Here is a 22707-nt window from a genome sequence, read left to right as displayed (position 1 = left end):
TGTTTTCCAGGTGCTCTAGCTATCTTATTTATCTTTATTTATTTATTTTTTTATTATTATGTTCAATTCAAGTGAATTAAATTTGGAACATTCTCAGTCAATAAACATACATAATCTCTTCTTAACCCATGAGTCCTTTGTGGCTAGATGGCTTCTCTTTACAGGCATCTTTTGATACACATTTTGCAAATATTTATCTCTAATTGGAAATATGATTCACGTCATAGGATGAAGTCAGAACAAAAAATAGTAAATGACAGTTTGAAAATTATGACTTTAATACAAGCTTTATCACACACCTTGGACTTGATATCTGGTTAAAATAAAACTCAAGAACCATTAAAATTGTACAATCACATTGTGAAATTTCAAGACTATCTTTCTTTGTAACTTTCTCTGTAAGGACTGTGCAAAGGGGGGATTAGTTAATCTTCAACTTAGTAGAAGGCAAGTAACTGGAGCCTGGAAGCTAAAGTATTTAGCCTGATGGCCCCCAAGTTGGTCAGCTTATCTCCTTCTGCCTAACTCACTGCAATTTGGCAATAACCTTCACAGAATACACAGCCGTCTTCACTCACCATGAATTCCCTGGGCTGCAAGATCTCGGAAGGCCAGAATATTCACTGATGACTAAAAGATATTCTCAACATAATCCTAGCTATTCAATTACATAATGAAACAAAAATTTGAGTTTTGCTAGGATATAAGTGGTATAGCTCTTAGGAAATCACAGCCCTGGCGTAGTCATTCAGTCCATGTTCGAATCTCCTCTGCCACCTACCCATCCTAGAGTTACCCGGAGTCAACTTTCATCTCATACCTGGCAGAGGAATAGGCAAAAACAAACAGGCAATCTTACACATAGTTGAACCCTGAAAGTAATTTGCAGTAACAGTTACCATTTGTAGATGCTCCTCGTATGCCAGACACTGGGTCTGAGCACTTAGCCTTATTTTTATCCTTCACAACAGTCCTAAGATTCTAAGTTTCACATTACAAGGTTTGTCTTTTGTTCTTTTTGTTTTTGTCCGTGACATAGTTGTATCCCCAACAACTTCTGCTGGGCAGGTTCTGATACCTCACTCTCTTCCTTTCTTCAGAAGCAGATAAAGTACCCTCCAAAGAAGTTTCTTGACCTTCCAGATTAAATTGATGTTGCTGCAGAGCAACAATAGCTTTACTAGCTATACCTTTCAAATGTAAGGTTGTTGAATATTGCCTACTGTGGGTTTTTTTTAATATATATCAGAATAGTTTTAAGTTTTCAGTTCTTGCAGTGTACTATGGTGGGCACTGAGGAAACAGGAATAATTAGATGGATTCCACCTCTTTGCTCTTGTTACTCCCAGAAAAGGAACAGAAGGGCTACGTAAAATGCAGAACAATTTAGCAGACAGTAATAATAATGCATGAAGTGCAATTAGAGTATCTAGAAGGGTCACCTAATTTAGTCTCAGATAATCATGAGTGGTTTTTCTCTGACTTTAACGATATTATGATTAGGCTCCAACTTTCCCACCTGGTCTTTCAGAAATTCCACTTCAATCTGCTTACAGTTTTACAAGGATACTGCTTTTCCGCCAGCCTATACTTCCTTTTTCACTCCGTTTAAATTGAACATCTTTTCTCCACAAATCCCTTTGTCCAGTTTTTTAAGAGAAGATTTTGCCAGATATTTTCTCTTCACCAATAAGACTTCTGGCTTACAAAAGTTAAAGACTTCTGTTTTACAGAATTTAAAGCTGTTATTCTATCTTTAAAAACAAAGGAGTCAGCTAAAATTTTATTTTAAAACAGAAAAATTGATAGAGATTGGTAATAGCAGAACTAATGGTATATGTCAGTTTTGAATGGGCAACTATTTTATATAAACCATAAATTGTGATGACAAAACAATATAGAGCTCCAAAAATAAATGTAAAGTATATTTCTTTAATACAACCAAAACCATTGCTTAAGGAACAAAGAGAGAAGGAAGGAAAAGAAGAATTGAATCAGACTGTTTCCTTCTGAACTCTATCTGGTAAGAAAGGATAAGTAATGAAAGAAAAGAAAAGATGAATAAAAATAAAAAAGGGAAACTTTATGCAAAATTGCGAATTAAGTTTATAAAAATTTTATAACATATTATCATATGGTATTTGGCTATACATTGCTCACAAAATAGAAGTAACAAAATAAATGATCATTTCATATATGTGACTTTCTCCGATGAACACCCTAAAACTTACCTAAGTCTAGCCAACGTAACTAAGTGACACATACCCCAAATTAATTCTTGGCTTTACATTATTCACATAGTACTTACCTGGTTTCCACAGTTCATTCCCCCTGTTGCTTTGATTCCCTCCCTCTCTCTTTTTTTTCCCTATCACTTACTCCTTTGACCCAATCAAAAATTAGCAAATGTTTCAGAGTTCATGAATATAAAATCAAGGTCACGTTTTTCCATACCCTTTCCTGCATCTGAAGAGATAAACTTATACTGGAATGATTCAGATAATAGAAGAAATATGTAGGTAAGGAGGAACAAGATGGAAAATCACATTCTCCTTTTTCTTTGTGGTTGCAAAGAAGAGGTCTAGAAGAGTGAAAACTGGGCCTTCCCATGCCCTGTATGACCTGTTGTCAGGGCAACAGGATGTGTGGGGAGCCCTGGTCTTCCCAGTGCCTGTTGCCAGGGTAACAGGATATGAACCATCTTTCCTTAGACAACCAAGCAGTTTCCCTGCCTTATTCTATGTTTGGTAGGAAATTATATTTGCTCACGAAACCCAAGAGCAACACACTTCAGCAGAGAGCTTATTGAGAAATCATGTATTGGAAGAAATATTATAAGTAGGGGCATGCAGTTGATATTGTTGCTGTTGGAAATAAGTGGAAGAGAATTATATTGAACTGATTTTCTGAAAATCGCTTTTTATTTTCATAATCTTTTGATTGGATCAAAGAAGTAAATGAAAGTAGATGATGGGAGGTTAAAAAAAAAAAAAAAAAGCAGAGTGGTAGTAGGAAAAAAAATTCTGAAAGCCAGAAGAGAATTATCTGAATAATGTAGAAGCTAAGAGCTTCTTGGTGTTTATCAGTTGACTTTTTTTGTGCAACAAACCATCTTGCAACTAGTGGCCAAAAACAACAAACATTTCTTATTTCCTTATGACTTTGAGGAAGTCAGATCGTCCCAGATGACTTCACTTACATATCTGGTGGTTAATGGTTTGGCTGGTGTAAGGGGAACTCAGCTGGAATGGTTTATATCTGCTTCACAGGCTTGTCCTCCAGGAGGTTTGACCAGATTTCTTCCCATGCTGGTAGGAGAGTTCCAAAGAGCAGCAAAAGAGAATAAACTCCAATGCATAAGCCCTTTCCAAACCTTCACATGTGTCACATTTGCTAAGATCCCGTTGGCCAAAGCAAGCTGCATGGCCAAGCTCAGAGCCAGTATGGGAGGGATTACAAGAGTGAATGAATATTGGAAGTCACAAATTGGGCCACATTACAACAGTGAATAATAACACGAAAGAATTTCTGGCAAACAGAGAGCTCTTTGGAAAACCTGAGATATCAAAGGCAGAAATTTGCTGGAGGGTGAAATATCGAAGGGTCACACTTACAAAGATACTTTTTCAGTTGGTACTGGAAATTTTGAGAGCTCTAAAAGTTCAAGAGGAGCTCCTTAGTCTATCTAATAACCATCTCCAAATGCAGTCAGAAAATCGGTGAGAAAAATGCTGTGTGCCTTTACATACTTTATGTATGTTCTCTGTCAGAAATAAAGCAGAATAAACTCCATTTAGATGATTTTTCTAAAATAAAAGGAGAAAAAGTTCTATTCACTTATTATATGCACAAAATCTCTTAGAACAAGAAGAAGCAACACAGCAGGAATAAAATACCTAGTTTTAATCAATTGGACCCCTGGCTTTACTCTTACTGGTAAATAAAATCTTCGGGGACAGACACCCAGATGTCTCTACTGTGCAGGGTTTGGGGGTTTTTTTCTTCTGTTGTTTGGGACACCAAAGGCCAACTAAATTAAAATAATTTTGTAAGTATCCAAGCTCCAAAGAGGCAAGAGAGATTAGAAAAAGCACATTCCTTTGAAAATACTAGCTAGCATCATTTTTAAAATAATTTGATTAAAGGAGTAATAGTAGTACATGCCTAGGAGAAGGAGAGAAATAGAACCGGGGAGTTTCTGACATCTAAAGCATATGCCAAGTGATAACTCCCTTTGGAGTATGCAAAACTAGGCAAACAGATGGCAGGATTGTGGCGAAATCAAAACAAGAGAATAGTTTTTAATTCCTAAAATGTCAGGTTTTATAGTGAGTATTAAATGAAATTATATAAGCCAGGGTTGATTGGAAAAGAAAGATATGGGCTCAGGAATCTGGCCTTACCCCTACTACCCAGGAAATATTTGTCAAGTCATTTAGTGTCTTTGAGGCTCAGTTTTCACATCAGAAGAAATGGGAGAATTGTGCTGAGTCACATAGACCAAAAGAAAAATCTTTTAGAAATTATAAAGCACAAAAATTATAAAATACCATTACTACTATGATTCAATTATGAGTTTAAGCTAACTAAAAATACGATTGATGTATAAGTTGTTCAGTGTTTTATCTTGCTCCAAATGTCATTTGAAACACATCTTAGGATGTCCACATTTAAGCAGACCAGAATCAGCATAGTAATACTTTTTTTAAAAAAATATTTTATTTATTTATTTATTTATTTTATATAATTTTTTATTTTTTATAAACATATATTACATGGGGGCTTAAGTGGGTACGAGAAGAATAAGTGGGTACGAGAAGAATATTTATTTATTTTTGAGCAAGAGACTGAGTGAGAGAGAAAGGGAGAGAGAGCACGAGCTAGGGGAGGGAGAGGGAGAAGAAGACTCCCCACTGAGCAGGGAGGCTGCCAGAGAGGGGTTTGATGCCAGACTCTGGGATCATGTCCTGAGCTGAAGGCAGACATTTAACTGACGGAACCCCCCAGGCATCCCTGCATACTATTACTTTTCTAATAAGAAGTCTATTTTCATTTTCTTCTAAATCATCGAGTACCTTGTTTATGTACAAAATTTCAAGAATCCTTTGACCTTCCTCTCTTATGCAGAGATGAATTAAGGTTGACCTCTGTTTTCTTGCCCTGTGGACACTGTACTTAGGACTGTGCTATTTTTTCACATCTAATTATCAACGAGTTTGAGGAGCTATAAATATCAAAATTTTATCTAGCAGAAATTACCTACACTGAGCATCTTCTGGGCCTATTTAATAAAAATGTGTGTTTTAAAATATTTTATAGAATATAAAATAAAATACAGTCTCTTTAAACAATTTCAAGAAGTTAGTTTAAAAGGAGAAACTAGAAAATGTTTTATTTATATGCCTCACATAACCTATTACCACTTTTATAAACTTCCTTAACAATAAATAGTTATTCATGCCTAATACTTGCTCAGACCGGATATTTGGAATACTGGATTCTCATGAGCCTTTACCATTATCATCTGTTCAATGATGTTAGTGAACAGCTCCTTTCATATCCAAAAGGCTTACAGCACAGACCTTTTGGATGGGAATCAGACTTGCTCAAATATTTGCATTTGATTAGCTGATTGAAATATGTTAGAATAAGGGACAAAATCTAATACTATAATGGTAATTTGGTATTTTCTAAAATGAATCAGCAAAGGAAGGACCGTGGGACATGACAATAATTACTTGGAAGTCAACTCCTTTGTGAACCAGACCTAAACTGGGATAAGAAAGACCTAAAGAATGATATTCAAGCCAGAGTGACTCAGGAAATCATACTAGTCCTGCATTATACATGATAATAGAGCCCTAAAATCCATCCTAAGACTACCACAAGATGCTGAATTAAGGATGCTGAATCCGTCTAAGCAATTCTTCTATCAGTGAAACTCAAAGGTCACTTCTCTTCCTCAGCATTCTCTCCTGACACACCCATCACTCCTACGCCAAGGAAATATAAGTCCTTGAGTATAAAAACCCAGGAATCTTGGTGAGGGCACTTCTGCTGACCCAAGAGAAGGTCTTCCTTTCTCATCCTGACAACTCAACTCTCTCCACTGATTCCAAAAAAAAATTACTTGAAAAACTAGAATTCTGCATTTGCATGTAACATTAGCAATAATAATGATAACAGCTAGAATTTCTTGAATTCTGGACACTGACCTAAGAAGTTCATGAGATTTATTCATTTAATCTTTTCAATATCTAGGAGATAAGTAATGATATCATTCCCAGTTTACAGGTACAAAAACTAAGGTATTGAAAAAGCAAGAACTTGGAGAAAATCATAAAGCTGTTAAATAGAGTTGATATGCATATAAGAATAGATAAAATTATGGAAATATCAATAATCACAATATTTTGAAGAGATTACTGTATGTCAGCTGCTGTGCTATATTTCTTTTCACTACCTTTATTTGGGCAATATCCAGATTCCCTGATCCTAATCCTTCCCTTTTAAGTGGAAGGACCTTCAACTGCAAAAGCCTTCTAGGCTGCCCTTTGCTACTTTTCACATTCTTTCACAAAGGAGGAGGAGGAACATTTGGTTGGGGAATTGCGATAAAGAATTACACCTATGGGGTGGGGTGGGGTTGGGGGGAGCCCGGGTGGCTCAGTGGGTTAAAGCCTCTGCCTTTGGCTCAGGTCATGATCCCATAGTCCTGGGATCCAGCCTTGAATCGGGCTCTCTGCTGAACAGGGAGCCTGCTTCCTCCTCTCTCTCTCTGCCTGCCTCTCTCCCTACTTGTGATCTCTGTCTGTCAAATAAATAAAAAAATCTTTAAAAAAAAAAAAAAAAAGAATTACACCTCCGGGTGTAAATTATCCTTTTCAGGGGGTGAGAAAGGCATATTCTTCATGTAGAGAGCACAGTCTCATCATGAAGCCATGAAGCACATATAGGAGAGATTTTGCCCATGCTGAGGAGGTCTGCAGTTTGGGTAGATAAATTGAATTCAAGGGTGTTCTGGCTTATTTAGCTGCAAAATCTTATCCTTCAACAGACATTCAGTCTGCAAAGAGGCTAACATTTTGATCTCTGTCAGCTGGACTCCTAAATCTATCCCTTACTTAATCCTGAACTTGGATTAGAGATATCATTCATTAGCTCCACCCTACCCCGCGATCTCTTGAGATAGGTATCAATTTTTGTCTATTTCTCAGTTGAAAAGTCATGTTCTAAGATAAATCATTCCTACCCAAAGTGCCTTCCCAAGTAACTCCTGGTCACATCACCTTGTACATTTTCTTCAGGTCACTTCTTACTCTCTATTAACTTATTTTTTTATTGATTTTGATATTTGTTTCCTCTACTAAAATGTGCCTAAGCTTGTGCCTGATACAGCATACAACCAGTGAGTATTTATTAAATGAGTGAATGGATGATGAATAAAATAATTGGATTTTACAAACAAAGAAAGTGAAATTTAGAAAAGTTAAGAGATTTTCCAGGATCACAGAGCTAAAGAACAGATTTATTAGAAAACAGCTGACTGATTCCAGAGTTCAGATTTTTATCTTTAAAGTATTTTACCTCAACCATATCTATTCTATAAATGTAATATTATATAAGGACTGAAACCTATATTAAGATTATATTTATATACCAGAATAGATTTTGTGAGATGGTTTTCTTTAGTTTTATGACTAAGGAAAATTTTTAAATGTATTTTTCTGATTAATCCATCAAAACTATCAACCAAAGCCATCAAACCAAAGTGAAACTAAAGACTGAGATTTATCAACAATTTACAAAAAAGAACATAAACATTTTTCCATGGTATTTGAAATGAAGCCACTATAAGCTCTCAATATCAGAGCTTGGTAAGAAGATTGATGGTCTGGGCATATAAACCAGGGTTAGATGGAAGACAGCGAGTTATTTAATGGCTAAAGATAAAGAGTATCTACTCCATTTCTCCATAGAGCAGCAGAGACTAACTCCACCTCTGGGCATCCGTCTGTACAAGACTGTGTGTGTTGGAGGCAATGGTGGTGGAGAAGGTAAGAATATAAAAATGGTCATGTTGATTAAACACTCTGGTATTCTGCTATGGAAGGAATGTACTTAGTTTCTTACTATTGCTGCATCAAAGCTACCACAAACTTAGTAGCTTCAACAACATAAATGAATTAGCTCCAGTTCCATAGGTCAAAAATTCGCTGCACGTTTCACTGAGCTAAAATTAAGGTTTTGGCAGAGCTGCATTCTTTTTGGAGGCTTTAGAGAAGAAACTGTCTCTTGCCTTTGCAAGCTTCTAAAGGTTGTCCACATACCTTGCCTCCTAGCCTGTTTCCTCCATCTTCAAAATCGACGATGGCAAGTTGAGTCTTTCTCAAATCAGAGCACTCTGATAGCTTCTTCTGCCCCACTCTTCCACTTTTAAGAACCTTTGTGATTACTTTGGGCCCACTTGGATAATTCAGGCTAATCTCCATATTTCAAGGTCAACCGATTAGCTACCTTAATTCCTCTATGACATTGTAAAGTAACATTTTAACAGATTCTAGGGATTAGGACATGGCCATGTCTTGGAGGCAATGACTCTGTCTACCCCAAAGCCCATTGACTGCGTTTTAAGGATCTGCATCCTTTTCTGTGATACTTCTAGGTAACCATTCTGAGAATGTCTTCTTTTCTGTTTTTAAAGGTGAATAAGAGCCTTAGAGGGGCACCTGGGTAGCTCAGTCAATTAATGCCTGCCTTTGGCTCAGGTCCTGATCTCAGGGTCCTAGGATTGAGCCCTGGGAAAAGCTTCCCACTCAGCAGGGAATCTGCTTCTCCCTCTGCCTTCTGACCCTTTCTCCACTCTGGCCCCCATCCCACTTGAATGCTCTCTCTCTCTCTTTCTCTCAAATAAATGAATAAAATCTTTTTTCTTTAAGAGCTTTAGAATTAGGCAGATTTGTATTTAAATGCAAGCTTCACCAGATACCAGTTGTTTAAAAACTTAGGATACTTATTTTTTGTGAAATCATATTATATTTGGGAAGTTCTTAAAACCAGTAGATGATAAGCACATATTACTTCTTCCCACTTCTTCATCCTTATTCTATCTGTGAATCTATCTCTTCTCCTTCAACCTGGCTTTAGGCCCTATTTTGACAGTCTGACTGATTCTCTAATTTTGAAGTTAGAACCACTATAATATTCCAATTTTTATTCATTCACTGAAAATGATTTATTGCATGATCTCCTATGGGGCAGGCACTGTACTAGATGCTGGGAATCCAAAAGCAGACACAATGAACATGATTCTTGCCCTGAGGAACTTGTGGCCAAATAGTGAAGGTAGATTTTGTAATGAAAAGGGAAGTGTATGTTCTTCATGAGCCAAATATAGGAAACTAACCCAGTATGGAGGATCAGGATGGATTTCCTTTGCAAGTGAAATTTAATAAGAGATCTTTGAGCATTACTTAATAGCATCCCTATTAGGATTATGAGTCGGATATTCCTTCTTGACAAAGGAATTTCCCAAGCTCTGGAGGGCATTTATCATGCCTGGACCATGCAGTCCACAGAGTACAGAAACACCCACAGGCACCCACTACAATAACCAGAAACATCTCCACACATCTCTAAAAGTCTCACAGGGAACAAGAGCAGCCCTGGCTGAGAGGAGAAAGGAGTGATTCCTTCGAGAAGAGAGAACAACCTGAGCAAAGGCAGACAGGCAGGAAAAGCATTTCTTTGGGGCACCCTTGAGCCTGATTGGGAGGGGGCCACAGAGGAAGAGGCATGACAGAAGGCTCCAAATGTCGAGCAGGTACAAGGACACCATGTGAATGATGTGGAACTTTGAAGAGAGGGTTCTAGAAAGCAGGACAGTAAAGGAATCAGATTTCCTCTTCTACAATGCTGCTTCACCCTAAGCATGATTCCAGTTAGGGAATATGGTGCTAATAGCTCCTGTCATTTTACCTGATTTTGACAATTTTTATTCTAAGTATGTATTTCTGCTACATTTTCATGGTGATAAGGGTTCAGGCAACTGTTTCTGAGAGCTGCTCAGCACACTGCCCTCTTTAATAACAGTTACTTTAAATTTGTCATAAAGTTATTATACATTTCTTCCTTTCACCTTCACTTTCTGCTTCTCTATGTTTTATTCTTTCATTACATTCCATGATCATCATGTTCACCACCCATCAGAGGAAGAAAGAAAGAAAAGAAGCCAGAGTCTTTCAACTGTTGTGTTCACAGTTCTAGATCTTAATATCTGGATATATGTCTAAATATGGAAAGATAGGAAGGTAAGCATCTAGATGTGAAAAACTAATTCTCATATATTAAGTTAGTTTCCAACGGTAAAATTTTCATAGGTCCTAGTCCTACATTTATAAAAACTGAAAGAATTGTCAATAAGTACTATGAAGTAGTGAGTCTCATATTTTTGTCTTGGGTTACAGTTTTGAAAGTTTAAATTTTCCTCCATTCCGTTGAACAACTGAATAAGATAACATTCTGATTTAGTTTTTGCTATAGTGCCATGTTCACTGGAATTTCTACTTGACCACAGTTTTCTGGAAATGTTGTCCCCCTTAGATCGAACTCTTAGAACAATAGCATCAACTGGAAAGAGCACCACCAATGTTGCAAAATATGGTGTTTTTTTTTTATTTTATCCACAGCTGTAGAGCAATTTTTACCTTTAAAAAAGAAAAAAATAAAACAGTACCATGACACAGAAAAAAAGAATTATTTCTAAAACTGGAAAAAAAAAACCCTGCATAAATGAAAACATATACAACTTTTCCTCATGGGAATGAATAAACTTAACAATCTTTGCAAAGATTAGAGTTAGAAAAATTTCCTTAGTATGTAGGAAGTAGTAAAGGTCCCAGAGTTACAGAAAACTTCTGAACCAAAAATTTCATTAGGTATTGAGATGGCAGAAGAAATAGGAAGTATTTTCTTGTCCTAAACAATTGATCATTTATTAAACAAGTATATGATTCTTTTTAAATGTTGTTTGTAAAGGGTTTGATGCCATAGTCATTTGCTAACATTTCCATCATAATGGATGATGAGTCATAGTGTAAAATCTAAATTGTCATGTTGAGAGACAAATTAGTGGTAGAATATGGATTCAAGAAAGCTAAAGAAAAAAGCCATAATTGTAAAATAAAATTAATAGAATCAAGCATACAAGTATACATCAGGAATCAGAAGAAGAAAGTGTTTCACTCTTGTTTCCACAAAGGAATAATAGATTTCTTGGCACATCACTGAATATGGTGTCTCAATTAAATGTTACATGAAGAAGATTTAAAAGAAACTCAATGAAAAAAATCAAGAAAATGGTAAAGAATAACTGATATTTTAATTTAGTTTACTGATGTTTTCATATTTGTTACAAAATTTAAAAACGATTTCCATGGACTCAGAAAAGTGATTTAAGATGTTATGTTATGAGGTGCCTGGGTGGCTCAGTGGGTTAAGCATCTGCTCTTCGGCTCAGGTCATGATCCCAGGGTCTTGGGATCAAGCCCCACATAGGTCTCTGCTCAGCAGGGAGCCTGCTCCCCCCTTTCTCTGCCTACTTGTGATCTCTTTCTCTCTGTCAAATAAATAAATAAAATCTTTAAAAAAATGTTATGTTACATGATATTCCTTATATTTTCTGTAAATAAGTAGCTCATGTTTCCATATTTAAAGTATAGTTGAATAAGCTTTATCTTAACCTTTGTCTTTATTTTTATTTAACTTCAAAAATGTATGTATTACAAACCTACTTAAAAACAGAATGTCTTGTTGAGACAAATCAATGTATTTGTGAAGTTAGATATGATTAAGAGAGAAAAAAAATTACTTTCCAAATATATAAAGGTCTTCATTGGGTCTTCTTTAATAAACCAAGAATATTATTGCAAAACTGTTTGATAGCTATCATGAGTAGCATAATTTTAATTGCCAACACTTAAAAAGTAAAATTCAAGGAGCAGAGATTTTGATAAGCTAAAAACTCTATTTGAGTCAATATTACATTTTAAATAGACAAGACAATTCCAGCAATGGTATAAGGAGATCTTCATATCACTGCTGTGAATGCAGACTACACAAAAGACCATAATTAAAGATTTAGCTGTCATTAGTCATGCAGGTTTTAGATTTAGAGCTTCTTGTTTTGATGGCTCTAAACCTAGAATACTGGAAATGCCTTAAGTCAAAGTACAAGTTAAACTATAGTACCAAAATGCAAATTCCTTCCTTCTATGATACAGAGGCAATCAGTTATTTCAATCAAGTTCAGTAATAATGATTATTTTTTTAACAAAAACTAGTTTCAGTAATCTTTTCCCTAAGTGGTCATTCAGTGTCTTTATGTGGATACACACCAAATTTCCTTAGTATACATGTATATTTTATCCTACATCAACATTGACTATCAAGTGTTGAAGGTCTACAGTTGAATGGCTGTCACTCTCTACTGAAACAAAATGAGATCAATCTTTGAGATCATTCGATAAAATGAAAGTCAGATAATTTTGCTTTAAAATGTTAAATAAACACAAAGTAACTTTTCAAATTTCTTAAAGACATAGGCACAAATTCACTATCTTACATACATACATTTAAGTAACTACATATATTCATACATTTAAGTAACTATAGGAAAATAAAACAAATGCAAACAAAACAGACAAGCAAAAAAATCCTGTCCTGATAGAGGGAAGAAAATCTAAAATAGGTTATAATATGATCTATGATTTTTCCGGTACAGATGTTCATCTACTAATTAGGTTAGGACACAAATCATCTGATGACTGCTAATGTTTAATTTTCATCTATGCTAACTAACTTTGTAAGTTTTTATTTGCTCTTACAGGATTATTTGTTTCCCTAGAGAACAAACCCACCAAAAAAACTGTAATTTTAAATCTTCAATGGTTCTTATTTCTCTAATTTCTCTAATTCATTCAAATGATGTAAGATGGCTTCCCTTTTTAAGTTATTCTCTATTAAATGTTGTTTGCATTATTAGTGTGCTCTTATCTTAGTATAGTGTAATGCCATGATTTACTTTAAGTGAAAAAAAAAAAACATCCAGAGAATGCTCTTTAAATAGCTAAACATCACTAAATGCATTCAAATGGAAGAAAGTAGGAGTTTTTCCTCTAAGCAAAGTTTGACATAATTTTTCTTTTAAAAAATCTTATATCAAAACAGCAACATTGAATTTACTCAGATGTTGCACTGTATATAATAGTATGTAAACAAAGCATAGAACTATGAATCCTAAAAAAACCTATATTTTGCATATTAAAAGATTCTTTCAGCTATTATTACAGAAAAGCAAATATATTTTCATTTGAGATCTGCAAATACATTAAGCAATTGCAATGGCCTGTAAATATTCATTTTGCACATTTTTATTGAAATGTTAAAGTTGATATTTCCTTTTTTAAGAGATTTTATTTATTTATTTGACAGAGACACAGTGAAAGAGGGAAGACAAGCAGAGGGACTGGGAGAGGGAGAAGCAGGCTTCCCGCCGAGCAGGGAGCCCCATATGGGGCTCCATCCCAGGATCCTGTGATCATGACCTGAGCCTAAGGCAGATGATTAACGACTGAGCCACCCAGGCACCCCAAAGTTGATTTTTAAATTATGGCATAACTAAAATAAAGCATGTAAACATAGGGTTCTGGAGAACTAAACAGAACTTAGTAGCATATACAACAAAAAACTTAAATGCTGTTTAAATAGCAAGGTGAGTAGCAATGCAAATAAAGTTTAACTCAGGTACTTACATTTCATGTTTGACATAAGCACATCTCTTGACCCATCTCAGTTTTATACCATGAGCTATTCTGTATTCTCAGAAGAAGTGAATTGGTTAATTTAAATCTAAAACTCTCCAGTAAGTTTGGAATGCTACTAGTGTTTTTACCATATTTTTTCTTAAAGAAATATCAAGACAAAGACTAAGCACAATGCAATATAAATATTTAGTACCAAATTAATCCTGCTCTTGCTTTTTCAAAATATAATCACAGAGAAATAACTACCAGTGGTAATATTTCTATTTTTCCGAAGGAAATTTTTTTTTTCTGCAGGTAACCTGGCAATTAGCTTTCCTAGTTACATTTCTGCATATCTAAATCACATATCTAAAGAATACAAACAGAATGTATAAAAGAAGCCATGTGTTTGTTATAATAAGAGTGAAATGAATTCTCAGGGAGTTACCTTAATTTATATTAAACATACAGGTGCAAGAAAGATTATCAGTCATCCTTCAAGCAAGTTATTAGCTGAGACTAACACATTTTATTTTCTAAGAGAAAATCTTTCTAAAGGAAACACCAGTCCACAAATTCAGATAGTAAGAACAATTAGTCATGTTAATAGTCAAATTCTGGGTGGGGTGTGGGAAATAAAAACAGAACCAAGCAAAGAGCTTACTCACATTCCTTTCAGGCGTTGCCACATTTTTTCGGTGTGTTCTCCTATGAGATACTTAAAAGTGGTGTTTTCCAATTCTTCAATTTCTGTAGCAGTTGACCCCATGATGATACTCCTAGGGCAGTATAGTTACAGTCAGTTTCAGCAGCTAGAACAAGCATTCCTCAGCCCACTACAGATCTCAAACAGTTATATAGTAGCATCTCTCATCTATCAAAATGTTACAGATTTACAAAGCTGAGGGCAGCTTCTGCCAGAATTGCTATTGACTTTGACAGGCATATCCACTGCTCTCATCTCCCGCCCTCCCCCCACCCCCCAAGCAGACAGCAATATAAACAGATCCTCTGACCTCACAGGAACAATCCGCACATGTGAGCCTGCTACTGTACTACTGACCGACTGAGCGCTCCAGCTCTCCCCAAAAGCAGCTCATCTGTTACCGTTCGGTGCACTGAAGCACATCAGAATTCCTACAGTTTACAAGATCTATTATGCACAAGAGAAACGTGAATGACTTTAGCGCACCAGAAGAAGCTGAATTCGTCTCTACCAATGGAAGGAGGGCAGGATGTAATAAGAAAGCAGATGGTAGGAACCAGTGTCAGCAGCACCACCCTGAGAAAAAAGTGCCTGTTTTAAATGCCAAGGTTTTTGTCTTTTAATTGATCTGGAACCAACAGTTAAATATATTATCATGTTCTAACAATAAAGGCAACAAATATTAACGACAACAATGAGGAAATAACACATAGAGCCATACAGAAGACAGACCACAGAGCTCCACAGGTTGTTACTGAAAGACTATGTACATCAATGATGCTGTAATCATGCTTATTCACCTTCTCCTAGCAACTCCACACAGTAGGTAACCGCCAATTTAACCAGAAGAAAACACAGCAGCTGCACACAGCCTGCTCCGTGAATCCTTTGGGGATTAAAAGATAAATAAAATGAAACTAATGTGGATGCTTGTGTGCGTGCGTGTGTGTGTGTGTGTGTGTGTGTGTGTTGAAGGAAAGGGAGTGTGTGAAGGTGGGGGGAAGAAGAAAGGGAGAGAGAGAGAGAGAAATTGATGCTGTGCTGCTTGTGCATTTTAGAAGAAAAATGAGAGAAAGTGAACATAAAAGGAATCAGAACTGAGTCATCTGCCAAGCTCCCAACACATGGTGAGCTTTCTTTGAAACAAGCACAGACCTTGAGTATGAGCTCCATAACAGCTATTGCTATCTGCAAGCTGCTAAGAAAAATACACTTAAAAGCAATATCTCTTCTTGCTTGTTTGGAAACCCACATGTAGTTTTGTTCCTCCCTGCAAGAAACCTTGCTTGTTACCTTGAAGTTTAAAGTAGATAGTAGAGAAATGTAGGTAGGTAGGTAAAGTAGGTAGTAGAGAAATGATAATATCTTGTATTTATTGAGTACTCACCATGTGTTAGACACTGTTGCAGGTACGTAGAGTTTATACAGTTTACTTTTTAAAAATTCTTACAAAGAACCCATGCAGTAGGTAACATTCCCATTTGACAGTTGAAGAAACTGAGAAACAGATATTTCCCAGATTTAATGTCGGTCCTTCATTTTTATTTGTTTATTTGTTTTAAAGATTTATTAGAGAGAGAGAGAGAATGTGTGGGGTATAGGGGGCAGAGGAAGAGGAAGAGAGAGAATCTCAAGCAGACTCCCCACTGATGGGGGAGCCTGATGCAGGGCTTGATTCCAAGACTATCAGATTAGCACCTGAACACAAATCAAGAGTCAGAGGCTCAAACTAATGACCCACCCGAGCACCCCTAAAGCCAGTCTTTAAAAATGGGCACTACGATTTTGCGAACAGTCTCCCAATATAAAGTTACTATGTGTGTCTAAACACAGAATGCATCAGTAGTCAAAATGATTTTATATATATATATATATATATATATATATATATATATATATATATGAAGCATCTTTGCAGAATTTTGTAGAAAGTGCCTTCTGATTTACAAATTAGAAGAGGTGAGCTTTTCTGCACTATTGGGGCACAGTCCACACAGGTGTTTTTCTGGGTTCCCATAATAACAGGAAACTCTCACAGTGTCAGAGCCCTTGATGTCCTGCAAAGAAAGAAGCAGGATGCCCTCAAATTCCTTGTAGCAGGAACTCACTTAGTTGGCTCCAACCTGGACTTCCAACTGAAACCATCACCTAGAAAAGGAAAAGTGATGTCATTACCTCGAAAATCTCACGAGGACCTGGGAGAGGCTTCTGCTGGCAGCTCTTGCCATTGTTGCCACTGAAAAGCCAGCTGCACTCAGTATCATGCCCTCGGGAACAGTGGCCAACGAGCAGTGCTAAAGTTTGCTGCTGCCACCAGAACCACCCCTATTGCTGGCCGCTTGGTCCCAGAACCTTCTCTAGCCAGACGGAGGCAACCTTCTGAGAGCCCAGCTTCCCCGGTTACTGATCCTGGGGTGACCGCCAGCCTCTCACAGAAGCGTCGTACTTTAACCGGACCCTGGGTCTGTTCCACATGGCCACTGCCACCTCCAGCAACAAGGGAGCTCTCAATGGGTCCACTGCGGGGGGAGGGGCGCCAATTGGTGGCACCATCTCCCTCTGCTGCGGGAGAATGTCAGCCCTGGGCTCTACTTCGCAGAGATCCTGAAGAGACTGAAAAAGAAGAGCAGGCCACTGCTGAAGAGGCTGTGAGCAAGGAGGAACTTTGGGTGAACCGGCTGCTCCATCTCAGACTTGCCGCTATTCAGCGGGAGCCCGCAGCCCGCCGCAGCCAGGCGGAAGTTGCAGGTGCCCTCTGCGCTTGCTCAGAGGTTCCCGCCTGGAGCCCCAGCGCGAGGACCCCCACCCAAGGCTGCAGCCCCCGCTGCTGCGGCCACCCAGTGGGTAGGAACCCCCATCAAGAGGTTACAGGCGCTCCTGCACACTCAAGAACAGAAAATGGAAATAATGCCAATAAGTTTGGCAGAAAATAAGGTTTCTAAAAAGAAGAGGTTAAATCAACTGAAGCTTCAGTTTCCTTTCTTTGACAAGCTATTTTCCTGAACTCCATCTGAATGTAATGTCTTTAGCTAGTAGACAGGTTTAGGTAATCACAACCTCACCCCTGTGAGCATTTACCAGAATAGTCAGAGGTAAGTTAGTCATTGCTCTGAAAGCACTGATTTTACCTTCCCTGAGCCTTCATTTACAATTCTAGATAATTTACTTAATAAACACTGGATTTTTCTTAAATGAGATAGTCGACATCTGAATTCTGCTCTCAAAGACGAGGCACGTGAAAGATCTCTATAAAATGCAAGCACTCCACCATTACTACTTTATGAGCCAAACACCATAGTCCTTGAGGTTATATTCTTGGGTTTCAAGTCACAGATGATTTCCTAATTATGCCAAGATATTTCAAGCCATCACACATAGGCTAGCTTACCAATAATATTGCAATGTAAAAAATGAGGACTATTCTTAAGTGTGGGTGAATTTTGTAATAAAAACTTATTTGCAATCCGCTCGGGAATTGCACTACTGGGTATTTGCCCTAAAGATACAAAGGTAGTGATCAGAAGGGGCACGTGCACCCGAATGTTTATAGCAGCAATGTCCACAATAGCCAAACTATGGAAAGAATCTAGATGTCCATCAACAGATGAATGGATCAAGATGATGTGGTATATATACACAATGGAATACTATGCAGCCATCAAAATAAATGAAATCTTGCCATTTGCGACAACATGGATGGAACTAGAGCGTATCATGCTTAGCGAAATAAGTCAAGCACAGAAAGACAACTATCATATGATCTCCCTGATATGAGGAAGTGGTGATGCAACATGGGGGCTTAAGTGGGTAGGAGAAGAATAAATGAAACAAGATGAGATTGGGAGGGAGACAAACCATAAGTGACTCTTAATCTCACAAAACAAACTGAGGGTTGCTGGGGGGAGGGGGTTTGGGAGAAGGGGGTGGGATTATGGACATTGGGGAGGGTATGTGCTTTGGTGAGTGCTGTGAAGTGTGTAAACCTGGTGATTCACAGACCTGTACCCCTGGGGATAAAAATAAATGTTTATAAAAAATAAAAAATTAAAAAAAAAAAACTTATTTGCCCTTTTTCTCACTATCTCACTTCTGTCATGTGTTGATATTTAAGAACTCATAGTATACTAATTACACACTTAATACCCTAAAATACTTAATCACTGCATTAAATGTTTCATAAAATTAAATTGAACAATAAGCTATGCAGAACAGCTAGTTATTTAAATCCTTGACCAATATAATATTCAGCCTCAGGCAGCATCAAAGTTATTTCTGTTAAAGTAGAGAATTCAAAGCATTTTTCTTTTCTGGTTTATAACTAACATCTACAAGTTGTATTAATAGGACTAAAATAAAGCAAATCACATTGGATAGAAAAGAATTCAAGGAATAACACTCAACTTTTTTTTTCCTAATTAATCTGTTGAGAAGAATTTGAGATGTTGCATTCACAAAATTAAACTAAACTAAAAAAATTCTGACAGGAGACAGAGAAATAAGATAACAAGGAAGTATTCTAAGAAACTAAAATATGCTTGCCAAAACAAAACATTCTATATGAGCTCTGGGGAGAAGTTGAGAAAATAATCCTAAATATAGCATAAAAAATTATCTAATTTATCTCTTATTTCTCACATGTTCTCCTTTGTTTTAATTCTATGTTCAGACAAATTATCTTTATTATAATAAGTAGTTCCCTCATTCTTATTACTTCATATATTTTATTGGCATGTTGACAAAAATTTATAGAATGATTTTTCAGTATCTGTTGATGCCAAGATAAAGTACAACATAGACTGGATCCAGACTACTTGAGTTTGAATCCCTGTTCTTTCATTTAAGGAATTATATGATCTTTTGCAAGTCACTATTATGTATCTGTTTCCTCGGGTATAAAGGAACATAATAATATCATCTTTCTCACACAGTTGATGTAAGAATTAAATGAGCTAATATACATAAAGCCTTAAAACAATATCAGGCATATAGTAACTGCTCTATTAAATTGTTAACATTTATCATTATTGATGCTACGGCATGACTTTTCTCCTTTAGATTGCACTGTAATCATTTATTTCAGTAGGTTTACTGATCATGAACTATTTTCCAAATAATTTGTTATAGAACATTGTTGTTTTATGCATTGCTAGTGTTCATTTTTTTTTAGAAACTTAACATCCTTATTCATGACTGTAATGTTTGAAATATTTGTAGCACTAACTTTATTGTTTTTCATATTAAGGTTATACTAGCACCATGTAATTGACAGGCAAATAGTTTTAAACTTACGAGTCCACACCCAACAAATAGCAAAGATAAATGAAAACATATTCAGAGGCACCAAATTCAGAAAGCATACCACTCAAATACTCTTCTAAAATAATTACTTGGAAAATAAATTAAAAATAAATTAATAAAAACAATAAATAAATAAATAAATAATAATTACATGAGTATACCTGAAAAACAAAAAAGTAGTTAGTGACCAAATCAGAGACATGTACATAACTAGCCATGGAGATTAAAAACAAAATCCCTGACTTACTTCTGTGAAGAAGGGTTAGGAAGAAATAAGTTCAGATTAGAACAGGAAACCAAGGGGATTCCAAAAATGTGGCTTCAAGAAAAAAAATGGATTTTAAAAGAATCTCAACAAACTGAAAGATTATTTTGTGGGCTAAATGACAGCACAGTATTTCTTAACTGAAAAGAAAAAAAAAAACAGAAAATACGTGAAGTCTTAACAGTATAGCAGACTAGTTATTCTTAAAATTTCTAGGCCAAAAAGCATTTCAAATATTAGAGAAATTATTATATTAAATTCACTTTTGAATGCACAGATGGGCTTCTAAAAAGTGAAGGTGCCAAAATGAAGATGCAATAACAGAGATTCAAAATACATGAAAGCAAAAATAATACAACTCTAAGGAGAAGTAGACACACTCATAATTATAGTAATATTGTCAGATATTTTATACTCATCACTTTAAAAATTGGTAAAATAAGTAGAAAGAACCCCAGTAAGTATATAAGGGATCTGGACAGCACTATCAGTAGACTTGAACTAATGGACATTCATAGTACACTCCACTCAACAACAGCAAAATATACATTACTTTAAAATACACACCTTGAATATTTACCACAAGAAATCACATCCTAGGTGAAAAAAATGAGTCTCAATAAATTTAAAAGGAGTCAAATAATACAAAATATATTCTCTGACCCCAGTGGAATTAAATTAGAAATCAGTAACGGAAATATCTCTGGAAAATTCCCAATACTTGAAAACTAAATAATACACTTTTAAGTAATTCATAAGCTAAACAAGAAATTAGAAACCATTCTGAACTGAAAAAAGGATGAAATACAAACATATCAAAATCCATGAGATACAGCTGAAGCAGTAACTAGGGAGAAATTTATAGCACTATATAGCTATATTAGAAATGAAAAAAGATCTCATATCAAAGACCTTAGGATATACTCTAAGAATCTTTTTTTTAAAGATTTTATTTATTTATTTATTTAAGACTGTGTGTGAGAGAGGGAATGGGGGAAGGAGCAGAGGAAGAAGGACAAGCAGACTCAATCCCATGACCCAGAGATCATGACTTGAGCCATCATCAAGAGTGAGATGCTTAACCAGCTGAGCCACCCAGTGCCCTTACACTAAGAATCTCAAAAGGCTAGGCAAAATAGGTAAAAACAAATAAATATCAGAGCAGAAATCAATGAAATAAAACAATAACCAATAAAATAAAAAATTAGCTCTTTGAAAAGATCAGTAAAATTGATATGCCTTATTTTATTAATAGATAGAAAAAGATGTCAAGAACTGGGAAGTTTCTGAGATTTTACCATTCATACAATCTATCAGATCGGCCTACCAGCCTAACCTTGGGTCAGGAACAACAACAACAACAACAAAATTGTATTTACTCTTCACACCAAAAGCAGTAGCCACAGTACTGGCATTTTGGTACAGGTTCTCTGAGCTCTGATTCTCACAGGGTGACATGAAGACAGCCAGCTGATACCTGCACACAGTGTCGTGCATTGTCAGAGAAGAACTTTGAACTTAGAGAGTTTGGATCTCTTACAATGGGCAGTAAGCCTGTCATACCGTTTCCCTGGAAGGAAACATTATTATATTTTTTAAACTGGACAGTAAACTTACCTGTCATTTACTCCAGAGAGAGTACTAAAATTTCCAAAAGAAGATTTAGAAATTATTTGTGATGCCTATAACACAACCAACAAAAATTTCATACCGAAAATACATAGTTTCTGAAAATCCATAAAGATAAACACAAAAACATTAGTATAAAAATATATAAAAATAGCAGCAAGAAAATCGCTGAAGCAGAAACATAAATGGACAGAAAGTATAATAAAAGGTGTTAGAAATGATCATATTCACTGAAATAAAGGTGGCTGCTTAGACATAACTTTGCACACTCAATAATTTGGGGGGAAAATATTTGACAACACCAGACACTAGAAAGGATGTGGAGCAGTAGGAACTTCATTTTCTGTTGGCGTTAAGTATTGGCAAAATCATTTTGGAAAGCAATTTGCTAATATCTAGAAAAGATGAAGATGTATGTACTCTAAAATACTTTCCTACCTGTATAAAGGAGACAGTTTAGCCCATTCAGGGTACTAGAACAAAATAGCAGAGATTGGGTAGCTTAGAAACAACAGAAATTAATTTCACTATTGTGGAAACTGGGAAGCCCAAGATCAAGGTGCTTGAACATTCGGTGTCTGCTGAGAACGGCTTCCTGGTTTGTTGACAACCATCTACTTACTTAGCTGTGTCCTCTGCGGCAGAAAGGGTGTGGGAACTCTATAGAGCCTCTTTTATAAAAGCATTAATCCCATTCAGGAGGGCTCAACCATCATGACCTAAATACACCCTTAAATCTACACTTCCTAGTACCATTACATGGGGGATTAGGTTTCAACAAATGAAGTTTTGGGGACTCAACATCAATCCATTGCAGGAGATATACACAAGAATGTTTATAGTACCAGAAAAAATATTTTTTTAACCAGTTAAGTTTCCATTAACTGAAAAAATGTATAAATGTTGGCATAGTCACAAAATGGAATATAATATGGTTGTGAAAATGTAATCTTGGAGTAAAAAACTATATACACAGGTATAAATCTTATGAAAATAATGTTGAGAAC

At 36.1% G+C, this 22707-nt stretch overlaps 1 protein-coding gene across 4 annotated transcripts in view; it reads right to left on the bottom strand.

The window, feature by feature from the left end:
- Nucleotides 1-15476, bottom strand: part of PDE1A (phosphodiesterase 1A) — a 342680-nt gene extending 327204 nt beyond the window's left edge. The window contains exons 1-2 of one of the 4 annotated variants that reach the window (XM_082690215.1): nt 15309-15476; nt 14471-14581 (exon numbers count right to left, since the gene is read on the bottom strand). In XM_082690215.1, coding sequence (XP_082546341.1) covers nt 14471-14571 — 101 coding nt within the window. In that variant the 5' untranslated portion in view covers nt 14572-14581; nt 15309-15476. The other 3 variants (XM_082690217.1, XM_082690214.1, XM_082690216.1) reach the window with 3 other exon arrangements.
- Nucleotides 15477-22707: the final 7231 nt, after the last annotated feature.

The sequence above is a fragment of the Mustela nivalis genome, assembly GCF_964662115.1.
Source record: "Mustela nivalis genome assembly, chromosome: 11".
In the NCBI taxonomy this organism is placed as follows: Eukaryota; Metazoa; Chordata; class Mammalia; order Carnivora; family Mustelidae; genus Mustela; species Mustela nivalis.
The sequence above is the reverse complement of the archived record's forward strand: the minus strand, read 5'-3'. Positions and strand labels throughout refer to the sequence as shown.